Genomic DNA, 25,511 nt, shown 5'->3' with positions numbered 1-25,511 from the left:
GTAGCGCATTCAGTGGAGGAGCCGAAGGGTTCATTTGGACTAATCTGTGTGCCATGTTAGAATCTACTATATTTGTTGCATTTTTATAGCAACTTTGATTTGTTTTTGGTATTCATCTGTGGGATCCTCTCTCATTCTACGATATTTCATTTCCTCTATGAGATCCTCGGTTTTGGATATATATTGCTCTTTTTCGATTAGCACAGTGGTATTTCCTTTGTCCGCTTTCGTTGTGACAATATTGTTTTTCCTTAGTTTATGCCGTAGATTCTTTATTGTTTTCTCCTCTGTATTCGATTTTTGTCCTTCCTGTGCTTTCACCTCCTTTTTTATGATTTCATGTTATTCATATTCATATTTATTCATATTTATTGAGTCAATGGCAGAAACCTTACTGACGAGATTTACAAGTTTGCAAATTAACTTAAAACTAAATAACTAAAATTAATTCAAGGATGAGATAAATTTTCTCGATAAAGACTCAATCCATAACTTAAACAAAGGCCTGGACATTGCAAAGTCAAGATTTAGTATTCTAGAAATTTTATTAAGCTCTTCGAGACCTCTTGTGAGAGGAGAAAAGCTAAGGTAATTGGTTCTTCACCGTAGAATATATTATGAGAGCGTAGAGATCTACTAGGAACTAGAAAATTTAACTGCCCCAACAGAGCTGAGCAATCAATAGTACCAGAGATAATATCGTAAATAAACATTAAATGTTGTACTGGACGTCTGACATGCAGTGGCATAACATGTATGCATTGCATGCACCTGTTTATATAAGGTGGTAGGGGATTAACAAAATGAAGGGGTGGAGGGAAAATCGAATGAATTTACGTTGAACCCTTTCAGTTCTAGCAGAGTATGTGCTGTAAATGGGATTCCATACGATAGAGGCGTACTCTAATTTAGATCGCACTAATGAATTATACAATACACTTCTAGTGTATGGGCCCTTAAAATCCTTCGCATAACGCCGTAAAAAAGCTAAATTAGCATACGCTTTTGGTATAAGATAGTTAACATGGTTAACGAAAGTGAACGAAGAGTCGAAAATGACACCAAGATCACGAAATTCTTTGACCGAGGCAATATATGTATTAGCGATATAGTATGTTGACGTAAGCGCACTTGTAGATCTAGAAAACGTGATATGCCAACATTTGCTACTGTTAAGTCTCAGATGATTATTAAAAGCCCACACATTAAGAGCATCCAAATCTCTCTGTAGGAGCAATGCATCAGATACAGAGGTGATACGCCTAAACAGTTTTAAATCATCAGCATAAAGTAAATAATTTGAATGCTTTAAATATAAGCCGACGTCATTAATGAAGATAACAAATAAGATTGGACCGAGAATACTACCTTGTGGCACCCCAGAGGTTGCCAAGAACTCATAGGACCCCATATTCTCGATTTCAACAGATAAAATTCGGTTTGTCAGGTATGACTTTAACCATGACAGAAAGGCTGAATGGAAACCAATGTATTCAAGTTTCTGAAGAAATATTTTGTGGGACACTGTATCAAACGCCTTAGAGAAATCTGTATATATAGTATCAACTTGATACCCATCCTTAAAATCAGAAACACAGTATTGTGAAAAAACAGCTAAGTTTGTCACTGTTAAATGACACGCAACAAACCAATGCTGACATGGATCGATTATTCCTTTAATAGCAAAAGCCAACTTCTCCTTTACTTCTTTCTCAAACAGTTTTGAACAGGTTGATAGTTTGATAGATTGGCTTGTAGTTTGCTACCTCCCTCTTATTTCCAGACTTGAAGATTGGAGTAATAGAAGCCAATTTCCATCGATCAATGAAAACGCCAGTGGACAATGACACATTAAAGATATGGCACAACGGCACGCATAGCGAACTACTAAATTTTTTAACCAAAAAAGAAGACAGCCCATCAATATCTTTTTTTAAAGAAGATTGTAGGGACGAGATGCCAATAATAATATCTGATTCCGATACCAATAATGAGCCAAAGTCCAAGGAATTAGCTGTATCAGAACCAACCCTAACATCAGAAATATTAGAGTCAACAACAAAATTAGATTTGAAAAAATGAGCAAAAAGGTTCACTGTTTCCACTAAACTGTTTGAACTAATGCCATTAAAATTGACAGAAGTTGGAATATTGAAGGAACCTTTTTTTGTACGGACAAAGTTCCAAAAGGCCTTGGGATTTCGCCTTCTTCGACACAGGAGATGTATTAATTATAAAAAAACTTATCAAGCACATTGAACTGCTTCATGTATAATAAGTATCGATCTCTAAATTAAAAGTCATTGGTTGCTTTGTACAACTTAAAATACTTATTTCTAAGATTTTTAAGCTTTTTTAACCTGGTATTGTATGAGAGATTTCTACTAAATATATCAGATAAATGCAGCAGAAAAATGTCAAAGCATTCAGAGGCATTTTTAGCACAGAAAATAGACTTCCAGTCAATTTCAGCAATACTCGAATTGAGTGCATCAAAATTTGCATCTTTGAAATTGTAGGATAGAGTATTTTGAGTGGTATTGTTGTTAGGTACAAATTCTAATAATAAAGATAAGGGTACGTGATGCATGTCCGATTTGAAGATAGGATATTGACACTCAGATAGTGAGAAATTAAATTTTCATCGACAAAAATCAGATCCAGTATGTTATTTAGCTGGTTCACAAATGAATTAATCTGAACAAAGTTGGCACTAAAAAGAGTATCTAAAAAATATATTTCACGTTGATGATTGACATGCATAGGTGTTAATAGATTGTCATTTAGCAATTTTGACCAAACAACCCTGTTCAGATTAAAATCACCCAAAATGCAAAAATGACTGTTTACGTTTTTTTCGTAAAATTCAAAAACATTATTCACATGCGCGCAGTACAAAGACTCATTGCTAAAAGGCGGAATATACGAAACACAAATAAATGGCTTTCCAAACAGCCCACAAATAGAGAAACACATTTGGTCCAGTAGCGAGTCAGTATTGGGGAGCTGAACGAAAGAAAAAAGGAGGGAACGTCTTACGACAATAAGTACCCCGCCACCTCTTTGACATCCCGTTTTGATTGGATCCCTATCCTTACGATAGATATGAAACAAAGTAGTATCAAAAAATTCTGCGTTAAAGAAATCATTGTTGAGCCAGGTCTCAACTGTGACATACACATCATATTCACAGCGCGAAGTGACTAAGAAAATATCCTTAGCTTTATTTCTCATCCCCGAGATATTTTGGTAGTAAATATTTAAATTGTTACGAATATTTGCAACACTAAGGGGTACTGCCTTCTCTAAGCCGATGCTAAGCAGTGACTGTACGCACATCAATAATTCAATCATTATGTCTACACATATGTACGTACACGCAGCGGAGATGAGATGCCCAAACACATGCAGACATCTTATTGAGATGCTCCTAAATGTAGGCAATTATAATTGTGGAAGTGTCGCTCACACATATAAGCGCATGGGGTGTGAGAGAAGCTATACAAATTATACATCTGTAGTCGTAGCTGAGAAACCAACTAGTAAGTTCTGGAATGGAAAAGCCTAGAAGTATGCAACTAAGAAATCAAAGAGTATAAAAATGCGAGAACAGTAGAGGCGAGAATTCAGTTTCATTTGAGCTATCAATCAGTTTGCTTATTAAGCCAGCTAGTTGCAAAGTATAAGTGTTATTGTGAAGTACTTTAATAAAAGCCATTTTTCCATTATTCAATATTGGAGTTATTTATTCAACAGTTTAGTGATTCGAACTTAGCAGAAGGGCAAATAAGAGGATTTGCAAGTAAATTCGTTACAATTGGTGTCAGAAGAGGAATTGTTGAATAAATTCCAGAGGACAACAAGGACATGGCAAAGTTCAGTGAATTGAAGATCCAGCAACTGAAGAAGGAGTTGGAGAGCCGTGGATTGAATACAAGCGGCGTTAAACTCGAACTTCAGGCACGGCTACGAGAGGCAATGGAAGCAGAAGGAATTGATGTGGACGAGTATGTGTTTTATCCTGATGGGGACGAGACAACAACAAAAATTGAAGAGAAAAACGAAACATCGCAGACAGTTACGAGCACAGACTTGAACATGATTTTGGCTTCAATATCTGCTCAAACATCGACGATGTCATCTCAACTAGAAGAACAGAAAACGTATATGTCATCTCAACTAGAAGAACAGAAAACGTATATGTCATCACAGATGGAATCACAGGAGACACGTATATACGAAATGTCGTCACAAATAACATCCAGGATTGAAACACAGGAGGCACGTATATCCGAAATGTCGTCACAAATAGCATCCAGGATTGATGCACAGGAGGCACGTATATCCGAAATGTCGGGACAAATTTCAGCACAGGTATCATCGCAGATCTCTGTACAACTAGAAGCCCGTATGGACGAAAAAATAATGCAGTTTGAGAACAAAATCGAGGCTGAGGTAGATGCTTTAAAAGGTCGTATACAGGAGCTGCAAATAAATCGCCCAGTTATTTCAGCAAGCAATACGAAGGTAAAAATTCCATCTTTTGACGGCTCTGTTCCTTTCCAGGTGTTTAAGATTCAGTTTGAGAAGACCGCAGCAGTGAACAACTGGAGTGCGGAAGATAAAGTTGCTGCACTATTCGTGGCATTGAAAGGATCTGCTGCTGAAATCCTACAGACTATTCCCGAGGGAGAGCGGAACAACTACGAAACATTGATGAGCGCTCTAGAGAGGCGATACGGAAGCGAACACAGGAAGCAGATACACCAAATAGAGTTGCAAAACCGCTACCAAGAAGCTAATGAGACTTTGCAGGAGTTTGCGTCAGATGTCGAAAGGTTTGCACATTTGGCGAATGTCGACGCACCCGTGGAATACACCGAAAGAGTAAAAATTCAGAGCTTTATAAATGGCATACGGGACGTCGAAACGAAGCGAGCCACATACGCAAACCCAAAGCCAACATTTGCAGAGACGGTATCACATGCATTGACTCAGGAAACTGCCTCACTATTGAGTAAACCAGCATACAAAGCTCATCGTGTGGAAGTTGAAAGGCCAGAGTGGGTAGACGCAATATTGGAGGCGCTGAAAGGATCGCAAAAGCGGAGTGAAAAAGTTATCAAATGCTTCAAATGCGGGAAGTCCGGTCACATTGCACGCCATTGCGATCTTGGTCCTAATAGTTCCAACAATGTGGGTGGCCGTAAACGCAACGCTGGAGGAGATGAGCAAGAGCGAGTAAGAGGTAGAGATCGAGAGCTAGATCCAGCTATTGAATGCCCTGTGATATCTGTGGTGCAAATTGGTAGAAAATCGAGCAGTATTACCGTCAGAGGGAATGTGGATGGTAAAGAACGTGTACTGACTGTAGATACGGGCGCATCTCATTCCTTGATCCGATCTGACTTGGCCAACAGGAGAATAAAACCGCTACCTGGAGCAAGGTTGCGTACGGTCACTGGCGAGTATAACCAAGTTCAGGGAGAAGTGATATGTCAGATCGGTTGCAAGAGCAGAAGGTGTAATGTGAAAAATATGAGTATGGCAGCGCTGTCTTTTAGGCAAGAATCTGGCGATCAGCCAATCAGGTGCTCGCTTTGATTCTTGCTTAGCTGACGCAGCCCTCTGTAGGAAAACATCGGTAACTTATTATAAGAAAGATGTTTAAAAAAATGTGAAAATATGGCAATGATGTAGACACGAAAAAAAAAGAAAAAAAGATTGATTAAAAATAGAGCACTGAATGCGAACGGATATACATAAAAAAACCCAACCTTGGCATTATTATTACAAATAAACCGGAATTATAAAATATCGGTGCATTTGGGAAGGCCCGTACAGAGTTGTGAAGACCACGAAGTAGAAGGGTGGTTCATTTGGATATGCTAGCAGCGGTTAAATCGAGAGATTTGTCTGATCGGGACGATCAGACTTAGGTGGAGGACTGTGACAGTGACTGTACGCACATCAATAATTCAATCATTATGTCTACACATATGTACGTACACGCAGCGGAGATGAGATGCCCAAACACATGCAGACATCTTATTGAGATGCTCCTAAATGTAGGCAATTATAATTGTGGAAGTGTCGCTCACACAAATAAGCGCATGGGGTGTGAGAGAAGCTATACAAATTATACATCTGTAGTCGTAGCTGAGAAACTAACTAGTAAGTTCTGGAATGGAAAAGCCTAGAAGTATGCAACTAAGAAATCAAAGAGTATAAAAATGCGAGAACAGTAGAGGCGAGAATTCAGTTTCATTTGAGCTATCAATCAGTTTGGTTATTAAGCCAGCTAGTTGCAAAGTATAAGTGTTATTGTGAAGTACTTTAATAAAAGCCATTTTTCCATTATTCAATATTGGAGTTATTTATTCAACAGTTTAGTGATTCGAACTTAGCAGAAGGGCAAATAAGAGGATTTGCAAGTAAATTCGTTACAATATTATTAAAAATTGAGTTTTGCAGATTATTTACTAGGGGTTGAGCGTTTGACATCGGTTGGCCATATAGAAGAGTCTAGTAATTTACTATAGATTGAAGTCGAGACCCAAGTTTAAAATTGCATCTTACTAACGAGCTAGAATCCGTGTTTTTCTTTACTAACTTATAACAATGAATAAGAGATGGCGAAATATTCGCATTTTTTATACATAACTGATGATATAACTTGCATTAACTGACGGCTTGAATGAGAATAAATGTAACCATTTTAGGCGACCAGCTAGATTAAGATCAGCATTTACATTACTGCCTACAACGATAGTAGCAGCCTTCTTGGATTTGTTTGTCTTAATTTCAGAAGTGACGTCAGCAGATGCAGATTGCTTATTGTTGCTTTATCCATAATAGTGACCCCAGCACAAGTAGGCACGGTTTCACTGGCAGAAGCAACTTCATCAGATGCAGATTGTTTATTATTACCTTTCTCCATAATAGTGACGTCAGCATAAGTAGGCACAGTTTCACTGACAGACTTCAACGGCATCACATTCTTTGCAGTCATAGTGTTATTGCTTTGCATGGCAGGCGATTGAGAGTCATTACTGGTTGTGTTTATCAAAGACAAATCAATTAGAGGAGGCTGATTTGTTGTTGCAGCCGAACTGGTATTTGCATTTTGTTTAGCTATATTAGTTAATTGTTTAGTTGTAGAGGCCGAGACATTGTTAGTCGCCGATTTATTTACAGGCTGCGATGTTTTTGCACCCGAGAGCATGTCATTGTCTTTGTTTTTAGTGCTTGGATGCTTTGTTTTTTTGGACAATTCAGCATTGATTTTGCGCTCGCACCAGATTTATTGTCTTTGTTGTTATTCGTTGACTTCTTTGTTTTTTCAGTCAATTCTTTATTATCATATTTTTGTAAAGAACCAGCACGAGTTGATTTTTGCCCATTGGCAAAAGCAGCAACAACACTATGCATATTCTTTAGTTCTAATTATAAAGTAGAGATTTCTGAGTTTTTATCAACAATCGAAGATTTTAGAGAGCAAACTTCAGCAAATAAAGCATCTTGCTTTTGCGAAAGTTTAATGTTCTCGTCTTTTAACGCATTCTTTGTAGTGAGAATGAGAGCATTTCAGCGCGTAACGCCTCAATATTTTTAGAAAAGTCAAGCAAAAGTAGTTGTTGGTTACTTATATTTTCACTTGCACTCATATTGTTACCGATACTGCTTACAGCACAAGAGAGAGAGTTTGGTGGCGGACTACGTATAGAGGCGCGCCGCTCTGCCGTACAAGATTTACAGAAAAAAATGTCTGTTTGATGCGAGAAGAAATTCGAGATCAGTCGATGATATGTTCACACACCTTAAGTGGAAGAGGCCATTGCACTTCGCACAACATACTTTCGGCTGACCACGATCAACCTTTTGACCACACACACACGGCATAGTAAAAAATTGAATGATAAGCAAATATTAGTTATTTTTGCATCTATCATTTGTAGATAAATTATAGTATGTATATACTTTGGAACAAGATTCCAGCCACTAACTCAAATCATTTATTAATTGAGGATTAAATGACCATTCCCAGATCCACTTTGGAAAAAAACATAAAGATAACCAGGAATACACACACAACTGCGGAGCATAAATAAACACGTCCGCACCGATCGAATTTTCGAATACTGTGTCTTGCGTGCTCCTGTTCTTCATGTGGTATCAATGACATTGCGATGTCCGCATCTACAATCGCTTGCTCCGTTTTTCTTACTGTATTCTGGTCCATGATATTGTGCTTCAGGCCCTTTTCGAGAAGTTGTGCCTCTTCCTTGGTAATGGCCACTGTTGTGAGGTTAACAAACTTGTCATGAAACTGGTGAGTGTTTTGGTTTTGGTTACCCTCTCGTCGTCCTGCCAGCTTGTCCAATTTTCGGTTCAGCGACCTGTATTTTTGTTGTAGTTCCTGATCGACCTCTGTCTTAATGCGGTCGAAACATTCCATTAATGCAGTCGTAGGTAGTTGTTCTGCCAATCTTAAATGGATAGATAACAACTCGGCATTTATCTCATCCTTCTTCGAGTATAAGCTTTCCAACTCATATTTTAAAAAATCCTTTCCCGCTTTTCTAACTGTTTTCCTGCTAGATTTGGTATTTGCCTTTATTGTTATTTTAGCGAATTCCGGAGTAACATTCAATTCCAGGCATTGTTTGTTGAACCAAATGCTCGCCTTTGCTTTATATATTTTCAGTGGGCGTCGCTTGTAAATTGTTAGTAGTCCGTTCGCGTTCATGTTAAAAGCCTGACAAGCAATAACTGACTTATCTTGTTTGGTTGATTTTCCGACAGGGTGGATAAATGATGTATATTGGAACAATTTTCCGTCATCCCTTGTCAAATTTGGTTTTGAGACAAACCGGTTTCGGCGTTGTGCCATCATCAGTGTGGATTTTCGTTCTGATCTGTTGTTGTCGTTGTTCTGTATTTATAGTTCGTAGGTATATGAGCAGGTATTGTCAAATTGATGCTTGTGTATATTTAGTTATGTGTATGTGCTGTGTGTTCATTCAGAACCGAGGGTGGTTTACTAATCGATTTGTGTGGCTGACTGGGGTGGTAAAAATCTGTGATTTTAGTCGTTTTACCTTCTTTGTCGGTTTTTTGTTTTGGTGTGTTAATTGTTTTGTGTTTACTTGTTGTTGTGTGTTTGTTCATTGTACCTGTGTGATTACGTTGTTTCCTGTAAACAAGTTTTAAAGGCTCGAATATTGTGTCAGAAATTGTGTTTATTTGTTCGTTTATTATTCTACCGTCGAATGTTTTCTGTTTGTAGATTTCCATGTTTTCGAGTACGTTGAGACGTCGGCCCTTTTCTTGTATGTGAAGAACCCTAACTGTTTTATTGATGTTTGCTGGGGAACATTCATTCTCGACCATGTGATTCGCGATGTTAGACTCGGGTATAATGTTTGGATTCCGTATTTTTTTGTTGTAATCTCTAATATGTTCTCTGAACCTCGTTCTTATTTGGCGTCCTGTTTGTCCTATGTAACTATGCTGGCATCCGCAGGTAAGCTTGTATACGCCGTGGCTGCTAAACGGATCCTCTGAGCTAATGTTAGTTCTTAGTTTTCGCCCTAGATTATTCGATGTTTTGAATGCTGTGTTAATGTTGTATTTTTTAAATAAGTTTCCCAATTTATATGTTGCTTTTCTAGTATATGTCATAGTCGTCCAGCTATTATTTTCCTTTTCATTATTTCTTTTTGGTTCTCCATTTGTCCTTCTGAACTTATCTACTAGTGCTTTTTTATATCCGTTGTTTGCAGCGATATTATATATGACCTCAATTTCTCTCATATATGCCTCTTGTGTAAGAGGTGTTCTTTCAAGTCTATGTACCAAGTGCCTTAATGCTGCATTTTTATGCTGTTGGGGGTGATTTGAGGTATTGTGTATTATTGTGTCGGTGGCCGTTGACTTTCTATATATGTGATAGTTAAATCTTTTGGCTTCTTTATCAATATTTATCGTGGGGTCTAGATAGTTGACTCCTAAGTCTTTTTCGGTTTCCATTGTAAATTTTATATTTCCGTACTGCTTGTTGAGGTACTCCAGTACAAGCTCTTCGTTATTAGTAGTTAAAACGCATATTATGTCATCCACGTATCTAGCATAAAATGACGCGCCTAATTTGGACTTCAGCTCCTGTATGTACTTTTCTTCCAGATTTTGCATGAACACTTCCATAAGAATTGCTGATGTGGGGCTTCCCATTCCAAGACCGCTTGTTCGTCTATATATTTTATTGTTGAATTGAAAATAGTTTTGACGGAAAGTGGTTCTTAAAGTATTTGTGATTTGCATACTTTTCCCTTTGTTTTTTGTGTTATGAACTATTGTTGAGCTAACTATGTCCAAAGTCTCCGATATTGGTATAGATGGGTATAAATCTTTTATGTCAAAAGATACCAATTTGCTGTTCCTTGTTAGCTCTACGGTCTCAAGTCTCTCTATTAGTTCTGTTGTGTTAGCTATTGCATATTCGTTCCTTAGCTCCAGAGTATCTTTCAATATCGTTTTTAAATATTTGGACAGTTTGTAACATGGTGCCGATTTAAAATTAATGATGGGCCTCATTGGCGTGTCCGGCTTGTGGATTTTTGGTAGCGCAATCAGTGGAGGAGCCGAATGGTTCATGTGGACCAATCTATGTGCCATGTTAGAATCTACTATATTTGTTGCATTTTTATAGCAACTTTGATTTGTTTTTGGTATTCATCTGTGGGATCCTCTCTCATTCTACGACATTTCATTTCCTCTATGAGATCCTCGGTTTTGGATATATATTGCTATTTTTCGATTAGCACAGTGGTGTTTCCTTTGTCCGCTTTCGCCCGCTTGTGGATGGGAGGAGCACCTAAGAGGTTGTAACCTCTCTGCCGGTGTGGGTAAACTTTGGTCCACCGTAAAGTCCCTATCGAATCCGTCTAAGCACAATGACAAAGTTTCCATCGCCTTCGGCGATAAAGTGCTGTCGGGGTCGAAAAAATGCGCACGCGCTTTCTGCCGTCAATATGTAATACATTATACGGTCGACAAAGATAGACGGAGGGCCAACAGACACGCACATAAACATAAATTCAGCGCGTCACCAATTACGATCACCGCCAGAGAGGTTGAAGATGCCATTGGTCACGCTAAACCATCCAAAGCAGTGGACCCAGACGGCATAGCCATGCCGATGCTTAAAAGCCTAGGGAAAGAGGGTTTCAAATACTTAGCACGCCTTCAACCTGTCTATTTCCACCTTTGTCATACCCGAAAAATGGAAAATGGCCAAGGTGGTCCCGTTACTAAAGCCTGGGAAACCAGCTAACATAGGAGTCGTATCGTCCGATATCTCTCCTATCGCCAGTAGCAAAGACGCTTGAAGCCATTTTGCTACCCTACTTCCAAGAAAATTTGCAGCTAGCCTCTCATCAGCATGGCTTCAGAAAACTCCATAGCACCACCACCGCGCTAAATGCCATCAGCACCCAGATAAATTGCGGTTTAAATCAAAACCCCCACCATAGAACAGTACTCGTAGCACTAGACCTATCAAAAGCTTTTGATACGGCCAACCATGGCTCGTTACTGCAAGACCTGGAAGGGTCTACCCTTCCCCCATGTCTTAAAAGGTGGACCGCAAATTATCTGGGTGGTCGGCTGGCATCGGTGCAATTTAGAAACGAAACATCAAAACCAAGGAGAATTAAACAAGGGGTGCCACAGGGTGGTGTCCTATCCCCACTTTTGTTTAATTTCTACATATCTAAGCTACCTTCGCCACCAGAAGAAGTTACTATCGTTTCCTACGCCGATGACTGCACAATAATGGCCACAGGCCCAGGCCCAAAGATCGATGCGCTATGCAATAAAATAAACGGCTACCTCCCTGATCTCTCCAGTTTTTTCGCCTCGCGAAACCTGGCATTATCACCGACTAAATCTTCCGCGACCTTATTTACAACATGGACGCCCCAAATGTCGACCATTTTGAACATCCACGTCAATGGCACTACGCTACCGACTGTCCTACAGCCCAAAATCTTGGGTATGACGTTTAATCAGGATCTACATTTTGGTGAGCACGCAGCCGCAATTGTTCCGAGAATTCAGAGCCGTAACAAAATCCTCAAATCCCTCGCTCGCAGTACTTGGGGAAAAGATAAAGAAACGCTCATGACTACATACAAAGCAATTAGCCAGCCGATTACGTGCTACGCGTCACCCATATGGTCGCCAAGCATAAAAATCACCCACTGGAAGAAACTACAGGCCTGCCAAAATAGTGCTCTCAGAACCGCCACGGGCATTCTTCTTATGTCCCCAGAACACCATCTACATTATAAGGCAAGAATAATCCCCATCAGGGAGAGAAATGAGATGCTAACCAAACAGTTCCTGTTGAATACCTAGAAACCTGGGCATCCCAACAGACATCTGATTGATGAGCCAACACCGCCTAGGGGCTAAAGGAGCCATCTCCCTAAGCATTATGAGGAAATACGGCACCCGTATGAAGCAAAAAAACACAAGCAGGTCGTCAGTGAACTCCACAAACAGGCGTCGGACCCTCATGCCGGGAATTGCGCGGTGAGTCCAGTACTCAAAGAACAATACCCAAAACTTGCGGAAGAGGAAAGCATACTCCCCAGGGAAACGCGAGTCACTCTAGCTCAACTTCGTTCTGGGTACTGTAACAGGCTAAACCCTTACCTATCCATAATCAACCCTGACATACAAAATGTGTGCCCCGCTTGCAATGTGTCCCCACATGACACCAACCATCTCTTTAATTATAATGTGGGACCAACGTCTCTAACACCCCTTTCATTATAGTCCACCCCTGTTGAAACAGCAAGTTTCCGCGGACTCCCGTTAGAGGATATTGATTACAATTTGTGATCGGTCGCATCTATTAGGTGGGGCGAAGGACTGCTACAACAACAACAACAACAACAAAATTCGAAATTTCTATTCCTCAATTATTGTTCTCCCTAGGAGAAAAAAGAATTGGAGGAATTTTTCCGCGGGAACAAAAAAATCCGCGAGCACAAAATTCTGAGGGAATATTTAGAAAAAATAAATAAATAAATTTTTTACCTTTTTTGAGAATATCTCTTCAAAGAATCTATTTTTTTCTGACTTTGGATTATGGATACCTGGGTCTAAACGAGTATTATAAATCTCTTCCCGACCTTTTTGGACGTGTAACAGCAGTAAAATTCCGTTGTAAATTATTACAATAAAGCACCAATTCTTGGAAATAATATTCACAATTTGCTTACCAATCGGATAATGTAACTTTAAGGGAACCAATTCTTGGAAATATTAGTCACATTTTGCTTACCAATCGGATAATGTAACTTTAAGGGAATCCCGTTGTAATCGAACCATACGTTTCCATCCTGTTGCTCATGAGAAATATACCGAATGAAATATTTCTTTACCTGTAAAATTCGACACTATTGATACAAATACTTAGGTAAGGGGAACGGAGTACATACCTTGTCAGTAACGAGTGGTAAATAGCTTAACCGAGAAACCATCAAGTAGAAGCTTTCAGGTTGCTGTATACCGACAATTTCTTCTGAGTCGGCCTGAAAGCATATAGCTATTTGGCCTTCCCATATCATTCTCAAAATCTCACGATCATTTGCCATTATTGGGACTGCTTTCCTGCTATCTTCGTTCGTGTTATCCTTGGTAGCTCACTGTAATATCGGTATTGGGTGTCAATGTGTGGATCGTGAATCCGAAAGCTCAAATAGAAATATATACTTCCAAAAAACCAAATAAGGACCGCTCCGAAACCGGGGATGGAAATCAAAGCATAGTGCAAATAACCCCTCTGCATTGGCGGTTTTTCATTTCATAACAAGTCTCGCCATCTATCCCAATTCCCTCCGAATACAGGGTGTAATGCGTCATCGTGCCAATATAACTAGTTTGCCGCCGGGAGGTCTACACCACCGGCTGTATTATAATAGCGCCTCGGAAACACTGGGCCACCTTGGGGAGTAACCATGGCCTTGCCGCGCCACAGGGCTCTGCCGCCGCGGACCAGAAGAGTTCCCCTTTACAAAATTTTGAAAGCCACCCTTGCCATGTAAAGCAAGTTGTCTAACGACAAGATGAGTAACAAAACAACAACAACACAAACACAAAAAAGGAGATGCATGCATAGCAGTGAAAGACCGCCTAAATACTCCAGGAACTTCCTGGAAAGCATCACAGCAGAGGAGGCGATGCTCTTCCTGGAGCACCAGAGGGACGATGAGAGCTCCCCACCAATGCCTGAGTGCAAACCGCAAACCCCAAGGAAAACACGCCCCAAGGAGAGCATCGCGGACTCACAAACGACAGCAAGGACATAACCACTGCGAAACCCGCGATCCCTAGCGGCCTCTCGTCCACTGGTGAGCAGCGCGGGCAACACAAGCAAGAGGCGGTCATTCTGTTTTCTTACTTCACTGCAAACTTGCGTTGTTGTTGTTGTATTAACGACAAAGACACTCTCTGAAGGTTTGGGGAGTGTTATGGATGTTGATAGTCATTTGCCGGATATAGATCCAGTACGTTTCGGTAAAAAGAACCATTAAGGTACTAGCCCACCATCCCGTGCACGATTTATATGACCACATTAAACCTTCTAGCCTATCCCACCCCCAACCCTAGTTCCATGAGGAACTTGGCTTCGCCAGATCCTCGCCTGCTAAATATGTGCATACTACATTCATATTTGTTACAGAATTCCCTTCGCGTAGATGAGGTTGAAAATAAGGTTGTGGAAGCTTTGAAGCTATTAAGCTTTGTATTGCGTCTTGCCAATCACCTTTCGAAAACTACATAGCACTACCATCGCCCTAAACGCCATTAACACGCAGAAAAATTGCTGATTGGGTTGTTGTTGTTGTTGTAGCAGTGCTTGTTGTTGTTGTAGCGATAAGGTTGCTCCCCGAAGGCTTTGGGGAGTGTTATCGATGTGATGGTCCTTTGCCGGATACAGATCCGGTACGCTCCGGTACCACAGCACCATTAAGGTGCTAGCCCGACCATTTCGGGAACGATTTATATGGCCACATTAAACCACATTAAACCACCCCAAAGTTCCATGAGGAGCTTGGGGTCGCCAGAGCCTCGTCTGCTAGTGAAACAGGATTCGCCGCGGATAGGTGAGGTTGACAATTGGGTTTGGAGAAGCTATATATTACGCTGGCAACCTGAAGGATTGTGCTACACAGCCCCTTCAATTTGGTATTTTAGTCGCCTCTTACGACAGGCATACCTACCGCGGGTAATTCTGATCCCCTAACCCGCTGGGGTGGAGCAGTGCTTCGCCCCATCCAATATTTGCGACCGATCACAATTTGTTGTTGTAGCGATAAGGACACTCCCCGAAGGCCTTGGGGAGTGTTATCGATGTTGATGGTCCTTTGCCGGATGCAGATCCGGTACGTTCCGGTACCAAGCCCGACCATCTCGGGAACGATTTGTTATGACCACATGCGACCTTCTTGGCCATCCCGCCCTCCCACCACCTAGATCCATGAGGAGTTCGTGGTCGCCAGAGCCTCGGCTGTTAATGAAACAGGATTCGCCACGGATATGTGAGTTTGACAATTGGATTTGGAGAAGCTAGTGCACTGGCAACCTGAAACGGTTGCGCTACACAAACCATTGAATTTGGTATTTTAGTCGCCTCTTACAACAGGCATACCTACCGCGGGTATATTCTGACCCCCTAACCCGCTGGCGGTATCACAAATTGTCATCAATGTCCTCTAACGGGAGTTTTTCTGTTCAATACTTCAACTTGCTATTTCAACAGGGATGCCCCATAATGAGAGAGGTGTTAGAGGCTTTGGTTCCACAATACAGTTAAGGAGATGGTTGGTGTCATGTGGGGACACATTACAAGCAGGACATATGTTTTGTATGTTGTTGTTGTTGTTGTTGTAGCAATGCTCGCCCCACCTAATAGCCGCGACCGATCACAAATTGTCATCAATATCCTCTAACGGGAGTCCAAGGAAACTTGCCGTTTCAACAGGGGTGGACCATAAGGAAAGGGGTGTTAGAGGCGTTGGTTCCACATTACAATTAAAGAGATGGTTGGTGTCATGTGGGGACACATTGCAAGCGGGGCACACATTTTGTATGTCGGGGTTGATTCTGGATAGGTAAGAGTTTAACCTGTTACAGTATCCAGAACGAAGTTGAGCAAGAGTGACACGCGTTTCCCTGGGGAGTATGCGTTCCTCTTCCGCAAGTTTTGGATAATTTTCGTTAAGCACTGGATTCACCGGGCAATTCCCGGCATAAAGGTCCGACGGCTCTTTATGGAGTTCACCAAGGACCTGCTTGTGTTTTTTCACTTCATACGGCTGGGTTCTCAAGTGCCGTATTTCCTCAAAATGCTTACGGAGATGACTCCTTAAGCCCCTAGGCGGCGCTGGTTCATCAATCAGATGTCTGTTGGGATGCCCAGGTTTCTAGGTATTCAACAGGAACTGTTTGGTCAGCATCTCATTTCTCTCCCTGATGGGGAGTATTCTCGCCTCATTATGCAGATGGTGTTCTGGGGACATAAGAAGACAGCCCGTGGCGATTCTGAGAGCAGTATTTTGGCAGGCCTGTAGTTTCTTCCAGTGGGTGATTTTTATGCGTGGCGACCATATGGGTGACGCGTAGCACGTAATCGGCTGGCTAATTGCTTTGTATGTAGTCATGAGCGTTTCTTTATCTTTTCCCCAAGTACTGCCAGGAGGGATTTGAGGATTTTGTTACGGCTCTGAATTCTCGGAACAATTGCGGCTGCGTGCTCACCAAAATGTAGATCCTGATCAAACGTCACACCCAAGATTTTGGGGTGTAGGACAGTCGGTAGCGTAGTGCCATCGACGTGGATGTTCAAAATGGTCGACATTTGGGGCGTCCATGTTGTAAATAAGGTCGCGGAAGATTTAGTCGGTGATAATGCCAGTTTTCGCGAACGAAAAAACTGGAGAGATCAGGGAGGTAGCCGTTTATTTTATTGCATAGCGCATCGATCTTTGGGCCTGGGCCTGTGGCCATTGTGCAGTCATCGGCGTAGGAAACGATTGTGACTCCTTCCGGTGGTGAAGGTAGCTTAGATATGTAGAAATTAAACAAAAGTGGGGATAGGACACCACCCTGTGGCACCCCTTGTTTAATTCTCCTTGGTTTTGATGTTTCGTTTCTAAATTGCACCGATGCCTGCCGACCACCCAGATAATTTGCGGTCCACCTTTTAAGACATGGGGGAAGGGTAGACCCTTCCAGGTCCTGCAGTAACGAGCCATGGTTGACCGTATCGAAAGCTTTTGATAGGTCAAGCGCTACGAGTACTGTTCTATGGTGGGGGTATTGATTTAAACCGCAATTTATCTGACAAAGGTGGAAAGAGACAGATTGAAGAAATGCGCTAAATATTTGAAACCCTCTTTCCCTAGGCTTTTAAGCATCGGCATGGCTATGCCGTCTGGGCCCACTGCTTTGGATGGTTTAGCACGACCAATGGCGTCCTCAACCTCTTTAGCGGTGATGGTGATTGGTGACGCGCTGAATTTGTGTTTATGTGCGTGTCTATTGGCTCTCCGTCTATCTTCCCAAGGCAGTCGGTTCTATGTACCGGAGCAACTCGGGATTTTTCCCGACCAAGGACTGTCATTTCAGTGTGACCCCATCTAATTTGTTTCGTCCCTCCCACAAATTGTCATCCTCCCAGCAGCTCCTTGCAGCAGGACTGCTCCATATTCTCTTGCTCCGGGAAGGCATCAAATCCAATCCGGGTCCGTCTCCTGACCCCGGTCCTGAAAAATGGTTTTGCTGCATCTGCCGGAAAAGAATCTTTTTAGGACGGTCATACTCTGTTCAGTGTGTCTCGTGCAAGGGATGGTTGCATCGGACAGGTTGTTCTGGGCTTGATCCCAAAACCCGACGTCCACGTAACTTTTATAAATCTTTTGTGGCTCCTTGCTGTTCACGCCCAAGGGCGTCCCGTAGTCTACGCCTTAGCGCCCCCACTACCTTCCAGCAGCCCCGCTGCTCAGCAAGCCACAACAAGTACCCGCTGCTGCTCGCGCCCCACGGCGCCAACAACTCAAACAGCTGATACCACTCATAACTACTACCTTCGTAGTAGAGTTGATAGCAATGCTGAGCATCAGCCCCTGCCCCCGTCTTCTCCCCCCTCTTTTCCGGCAGCAATCGTGCAGGTCAGGGACTCTTAGTCCCTACCTCCGTTTGCAACGTCTGCCAGCACAGAATATATAGGTTTGCGACATCCGCCCAATGCAGCTCCTGCCTTGGGTGGTGCCACTTTCCTAGATGTTCTGGCCTCCGCGACGGCAACCCCCCGACGGGTTTCATCGCGCCATGTTGCCAGGTCGCAAACCCAAATCATCCGGGTACCCCAATGCTTGCCCAAGGACGCACAGTCCCAGGGCCACAACAGCAATTGCGTCCTGGCCTTCCACAACCCAGGCGAAGTCACCCGTCATTTACCCCCAGAGTGGCGACGTCTCCCCTTATGCACTTCAGAATCCTGCAGTTAAACTGTAATGGACTAACTGGGAAGATTACGGAGATAGTCGATTTCATGAAGCGGCACAACATCCGCATTGCTGCGATTCAAGAGACTAAACTCACAGCAACATCTGTATTGCAGACCTGCTCTGGGCATAACGTCCACAGGAAAGACCGCGAGAGCGGAAATGGAGGCGGTCTCGCGTTTATCATACACCACTCTGTGCAATATTATATATTTGATCCTGGCATCGACCGCAGGGACAATGTCTTAGAACGTGAAGGCCTATCTGTCCGGTCAGGCGATGCAAACCTAGAAATCATCAACATCTACATACATCCCTCCTGCCACCTGTTGCCCCAGTGGATACCGCCCTAATATCAGGGCCTTACTCACTGGCAACAATCGTATTATCTTAGGTGATTTCAATGCCCATCATGATCTATGGCATTCAAACTTGCGGGCGGACAGTAGGGGTGAGATGTTGGCGGATCAAATAGAAGAAACGACGTTCTGCACAATAAACGGAGATGCCGCCACACGTATGGTAGGAAGCTGTCACAGCTCGCCAGATATCTCAATCGTGAGCGCAGAACTCGTAAACTGCATCAACTGGCAGCCGATGGTAACATTGGCATCCGACCACCTGCCCATACTTATTTCGCTTGAGCGTACCGCCGACTTCATCGTCACTGAAAAACGCACTTCCATAAACTTCAAAAAAGGAAAGTGGGAAGAATATAAATCCTTTACAGACAGCCACTTTGCTGCCCTCCCTATCCCGACTGATGCCCACCAAGGGGAGCGTGCCTTCCGTGAGATCATTAAATCCGCCTCGGTACATTTCATTCCCGCCGGGAGAATTCCCGAAATCCGGCCCACTTCCCGGCGGAGGCCGCAAACTTAGCGAGAGAACGTGACCTTATAAGACAGCTTGATCCAGGCGACCCCCAAATAAGGGATATAAACCAACGCATCAGATTGCTTGTGGAAGAACACAAGCGGGCGAAATGGGAGGAGCACCTAAGAGGTTGTAACCTCTCTACCGGTGTGGGTAAACTTTGGTCCACCGTAAAGTCCCTATCGAATCCGACTAAGCACAAAGACAAAGTTTCCATCGCCTTTGGCGACAAAGTGCTGTCGGACGCGAAAAAATGCGCGAGCGCTTTCTGCCGACAATATATGTTTTGTATGTCGGGGTTGATTCTGGATAGGCAAGAGTTTAACCTGTTACAGAATCCAGATCGAAGTTGAGCTAGTTTGACTCGCGTTTCCCTAGGGAGAGTGCGTCCCTCCTCTGCTAGTTTTGGGTATTGTTCTTTGAGTGCAAGATTCACCGGGCAATTCCTGGCATAGAGGTCCCACGCCTGTTAGTGAGTTCACTGAGGACCTGCTTGTGTTTTTTAGCTGATTGGGTAGTAGTCTAGAACAGGGGTCGGCTGCTAAAACACGGCCAAAAATATAGAGAGGCGTAAAAAGACGCGTACTGACCTGTTGTTGTAGCGATAAGGACATTGCCCAAAAGGGAGTGTTATAGATGTTGATGGTCCTTCGATGGATACAAATCTGGTACGTTCCGGTACCAAGCCCGACCATCTCGGGAACGATTTGTTATGACCACATACGACCTTCTTGGATTCGCCACGGATAGGTGAGGTTGACAATTGGGTTGGATAAGCTATATATTGCGCTGGCAACCCCTTGATAGGGTTGCGCTACACAACCCCTTGAATCTATTTGGTATTTTTGTCTCCTCTTATGACCTACCGCGGGTTTAATTCTAACCCCCTAACAATAATCCGAAGGCGTTAGCTCGTTCAAAAGATATTAGCGAAAAACCACAAAATGACCATGGTCCCTCCGAAACCGGGAACGGGATCTATAGTATTTTTGCGCAGCAAGGTGCGTTGGCGGCCTTCGGCCGCGCTTATAAAAAATTACCCTGACCCGTTGTTGTTGTAACGACAAGGACACTCCCCGAGGGCCTTGGGGAGGGTTGTTGTTGTAGCGATAAGGACACTCCCGAAGGCCATGGGGTGTTATCGATGATGATGGTCCTTTGCCGGATGCAGATCCGGTACGTTCCGGTACCAAGCCCGACCATCTCGGGAACGATTTTTTATGACCACAAGCGACCTTTAGATAGGTGAGGTTGACAATTGGCGGTAGCCACGGTTATACCATACACCCGGACTTGGCATGGCGTAGCCCAGGGTTATTTTTTATAAGCGCGGCCGAAGGCCGCCAATGCAGAAAGGTGTTCTGCGCAAAAATACTATGGATCCCACCCCCGGTTTCGGAGGTACCCGCGGGTCTTTTTTCGGGTTTTCGTTAATATCTTTTGAACGAGTTAAAATTTGTAATTTTCGGCCTTCGGCTTATTAATACTGAGGCAGCGATTTAGTTTAGAACCCCCCCCCCCCCCGAGTTCGGGGTTTAACTTGGTATCAAATGAAAGAGGGAGTTCTTCCGATCACAAATATATATATTTTAAGATGCGCAAACTTATAATTTAAAAGTTATTTGTTGTTAAAGTTTGCAAATTTCTATACAACTTTTATATGTGTATACGTATATATATTTTATGACATTACAAATCTGTGCTGCCACATCTAAAAAACGGACCAAGTGCAGAATCGAAAAATAACTTATAAAAATACCTTTCATCTGATGTATATATATCTTTAACTTTTCTAGACTTTATTTACCAAAAATTTGAAAAAGCTCTTTTTTGCATTCGTGAACGAGCTAATATTACCTTATAACTCTTATGTTTATTGTTATGTTAGCCGATCCAACACCGGCTGCGCCATGCACAGTAATTCTGCGTAGGCGGCCTTCGACCGCGCTAATAAAAATAACCCTGGGCTACGTCATGCCAAGTCCGGGTGTGGTATAACCGTGGCTACCGCCACGGTGATGTCCTTCTGCGTAGTACACCCTTCTGCGCAGAAGATTGTACTACGCAGAAGGACATCACCGTGGCGGTAGCCACGATTATACCATACACCCGGACTTGACATGGCGAAGCCCAGGGTTATTTTTAAAAAGCGAGGCCGAAGGCCGCCTACGCGGAAAGGTGTTTCAACTTTTCAAAATGAGTAGTAAAAATATATATTCTCCTTTTTCTTCTGAAAGGTGCTAAGGTAATATTTATATTTGTTTTTTTTTTTTTTATGTGGCAGCACAGCTTTGTAATGTCATCAATAAAAAAAAAAAAAAAAATAGGTAATAGTCTAGTTGAGGGGTCGACTGCTAATACGCTACCAAAAATGTCGAGGGAGGTGTCAAACGACGCTTGGAATCAGCATAAAAACTCTATAAAGTCCGATTTTTTTTTGTTTTTGATAGTTGTGCAGTTTAGGGGCCCCACCCTAAAATTGGGTCTTTGGTTTTGAGTGATGTATCAAAAGACGCGTATTCACGTCTAAATCAAGAATCCGAAAGCAGAAGTTAAGAAGTTACCCGTTCAAAAGATATTAACGAAAAAACTAAAAAAGATCCGCGGGTTCTTCCGAAACCGGGGGTGGGATCCATAGTATTTTTGCGCAGAACACCTTTCTGCGTTGGCGGCCTTCGGCCGCGCTTATAAAAAATAACCCTGGGCTACGCCATGCCAAGTCCGGGTGTGTGGTATAACCGTGGATACCGCCACGGTGATGCACAATTTTTTTCGGGGGTACAACACAACAACAACCACATGGAAATCGCCAACTTCAACTGCAAATATCTCCAGACAGAGATAAAATTTTTCTTTTCCGCCTTCGGATTATTGTTCTCGAGATTAATATGCGTCTTTTGACAGCTCTCTCGATATTTTTGGTAGCGTATTAGCAGTCGACCCCTCAACTAGACTATTACCGAAAATATCTCCTAAACGAATCAGTATTAATAATCCGCAGGCGGAAAAGAAAAATTGTATCTCTGTCCGGAGATATTTGCAGTTGAAGTTGGCGATTTTCATGTGGTTGTTGTTGTGTTGTACCCACAAAAAAAGTTGTGCATCACCGTGGCGGTAGCCACGGTTATACCACACACCCGGATTTGGCATGGCGTAGCCCAGGGTTATTTTTTATAAGCGCGGCCGAAGGCCGCCAACGCAGAAAGGTGTTCTGCGCAAAAATACTATGGATCCCACCCCCGGTTTCGGAAGAACCCGCGGATCTTTTTTAGTTTTTTCGTTAATAACTTTTGAACGGGTAAAAAAAGTTAACTTCCGCTTTCGGATTCTTGATCTAGACCCGTCTTTTGATACATCACTTAAAACCAAAGGCCCAATTTTAGGATGGGGCCCCTAAACTGCACAATTATCAAAAAAAAATAATCGAACTTTATAGAGATTTTTATGCTGATTCCAAGCGTCGTTTGACACCTCCCTCGATATTTTTAGTAGCGTATTAGCAATCGACCCCTCAACTAGACTATTATCCTTTTTTGGTACAAATGAAAGGTTTGGGCCTAATTCCATGTCAAAAGGTGAAATTATGAATTTTTCAAATCAAAATGTGGTAAAAGTCTAGTTGAGAAGTCGACTGCTAATACGCTACCAAAAATATCGAGAGGTGTGAAACGACGCGTCTTGACATCAGTATTGGGAAAATTTTAGAATAGCACCCCGAATTCGGGGTAAAACTTGGTATCAAATGAAAGAGGAAGTTGTCCCGATCACAAATATATATATTTTAAAGTGCGCAAACTTATAATTTAAAAGTTATTTGTTGTTAAAGTTTGCAAATTTAGCAAATTTCTATAGCACTTTAAATTACAATTTACACATCTTTCAAAACCTAGTCCACATATATATCTATACAAATTGGCAACGATAATATTAAATTGCATTTTTGTATATTTCACATTTCATTTTTGCATGGTTTTTACTTATTATAAATTTTATTAAATCAATCGCGCTTTTGTAGCAACATGCACATTTATATATATATATATATTTTTTTTTTTTGGTAATAGTCTAGTTGAGGGGTCGACTGCTAATACGCTACCAAAAATATCGAGTGAGGTGTCAAAAGACGCGTATTGTCATCAGTATTAATAATCCGAAGGTGGAAAATAAAAATATTAACTCGTTCAAAAGATATTAACGAAAAACCGAAAAAAAAACCGCGGGTACCTCCGGAACCGGGGGTCGGATCCATAGTAGTTTTGCGCAGAATACCTTTTTGAGTTGGCGGCCTTCGGCCGCGCTTATAAAAAATAACCCTGGGCTACGCCATGCCAAGTCCGGGTGTGTGGTATAACCGTGGATACCGCCACGGTGATGCACAATTTTTTTCGGGGGTACAACACAACAACAACCACATGGAAATCGCCAACTTCAACTGCAAATATCTCCAGACAGAGGTAAAATTTTTCTTTTCCGCCTTCGGATTATTGTTCTCGAGATTAATATGCGTCTTTTGACAGCTCTCTCGATATTTTTGGTAGCGTATTAGCAGTCGACCCCTCAACTAGACTATTACCGCAAATATCTCCTAAACGAAATAAAATATTGAATTTCCGCTATCGGATTCGTGATCCTGGGTCCAAAGCGCGTCTTTTGACACCTCTCCCGATATTTTTGGTCGAGTTTTAGCAGTTGTGAGCTAAAGTAAATAATTGCCAAAAATTTAAACTTTCGCATTCTAAAAACGAAGGTCGAGACGTGTCTTTTGATACCAGCTTTGATAATTTTTGGTAAAAATTAGGTAGTTCACCGTCTTTTAAAACGTCACATAAGATTCTACCAAACTGACAAGCATAGATTAGATTGATACGAATCTTTTGTTTACGCTCTCATATTTTCGCTCTAACGAAGGATTTATCTTCTAGTTATTGCTGGCAACAATCACACATAAATCCCTCGCGCCAGCTGAAGCGGGTGCCAGAATAAAAAATGTGCCAGCCAAAACGAAAAACGGGCCAACAATTTCGGTAACTTTAGTTTGACCGACAACTGTAGAACAGCGTTCAAAAATTATGGGAAAAAGGATAAAAATACTTTTTTGATCACAGAACCTGGAACGTCAACATGTAGGATAAACCCTATCTATTAAATGATGTTAACTATTATATCATAGGTCCGATTTACTGAAATTTCAAAAGAATATATGGTTTTCACTGCGAGTTAAATGCGATACAATATTTGACTAATTAATTTAATCGAAATGCAAATTTTACTTAGATTTGTTTATATTTAACTCTAACTAGTCGTATTATTGTAAAATAAGTTTAAAGAAATAAATATTTTACGACTATCATTTTATTAAATGATTGAAACTATAATCGCCGAAATGTATGGCAAAAATCCCCATTTTCAGATCTATTCATTTTTCTTTTGAGTGGCATCATTGATAAATGTTATAAAAAGTGTGCATTTTGACAGCGCTCTCTCGAAACAAAGAGTTGCAAATCTATTCATCTATGCTGACGAGTGTCAGACACATCCCCCGTTTCACAACGTCAGGGCTATTTTACGTGTTCTTGAAATATCTTTGACACAGATAAATTTTAGCTTTCTGTTTGCGTATTCGGATGACTTGATACGAAACATTTGTTTACACTCTCATTTTTTCCGCTCTCACGAGGGATTTATCTGAAATTTATGTTGGCAACAATCAGACATAAATCCCTCGCGCCAGCTGAAGCGGGTGCCAGAACAAAGAATGTGCCAGCTAAGACGAAAAACGGGCCAAAAATTTCGGTAAACTTTAGTTCGACCTACAACTGTAGAAAAGCGTTCAAAAATTATGGGAAAAAGGATAAAAATATTTGTTTTAGTGTAGATATTATTAGTTCGATGGCGCAAGGTGAATATTATTTCCCATTCAAAAGTTATCACTAAAAATAGGTTTTGTAAATATGAAGTCCCGATGCAACAAGTCCATTTTGATCACAGAACCTGGAACGTCAGACATGTAAGATAAGCCCTGTCCATTAAATGATGTTAACTATTATATCATAG

At 41.8% G+C, this 25,511-nt stretch overlaps 1 protein-coding gene across 7 annotated transcripts in view; it reads right to left on the bottom strand.

Annotated features, from left to right (window-relative positions):
* Atg5 (autophagy protein 5) overlaps nucleotides 1-24,361 on the bottom strand; it is a 99,662-nt gene extending 75,301 nt beyond the window's left edge. The window contains exons 1-3 of one of the 7 annotated variants that reach the window (XM_067782071.1): nucleotides 24,265-24,361; nucleotides 13,512-13,718; nucleotides 13,355-13,454 (exon numbers count right to left, since the gene is read on the bottom strand). In XM_067782071.1, the coding sequence (XP_067638172.1) occupies nucleotides 13,355-13,454; nucleotides 13,512-13,667 (256 nt within the window). In that variant the 5' untranslated portion in view covers nucleotides 13,668-13,718; nucleotides 24,265-24,361. Of the gene's footprint in view, nucleotides 1-13,354; nucleotides 13,455-13,511; nucleotides 13,719-13,785; nucleotides 15,516-23,434; nucleotides 24,003-24,030 lie in introns of those variants that run through there. The other 6 variants (XM_067782068.1, XM_067782070.1, XM_067782072.1 and 3 more) reach the window with 6 other exon arrangements.
* Between the last annotated feature and the right edge of the window lie 1,150 nt (nucleotides 24,362-25,511).

This window comes from Eurosta solidaginis, chromosome 4, assembly GCF_040869045.1.
Source record: "Eurosta solidaginis isolate ZX-2024a chromosome 4, ASM4086904v1, whole genome shotgun sequence".
Lineage (NCBI taxonomy): Eukaryota > Metazoa > Arthropoda > Insecta > Diptera > Tephritidae > Eurosta > Eurosta solidaginis.
Note: the sequence above shows the minus strand (reverse complement) of the source record. Positions and strands in the feature narration are given on the sequence as shown.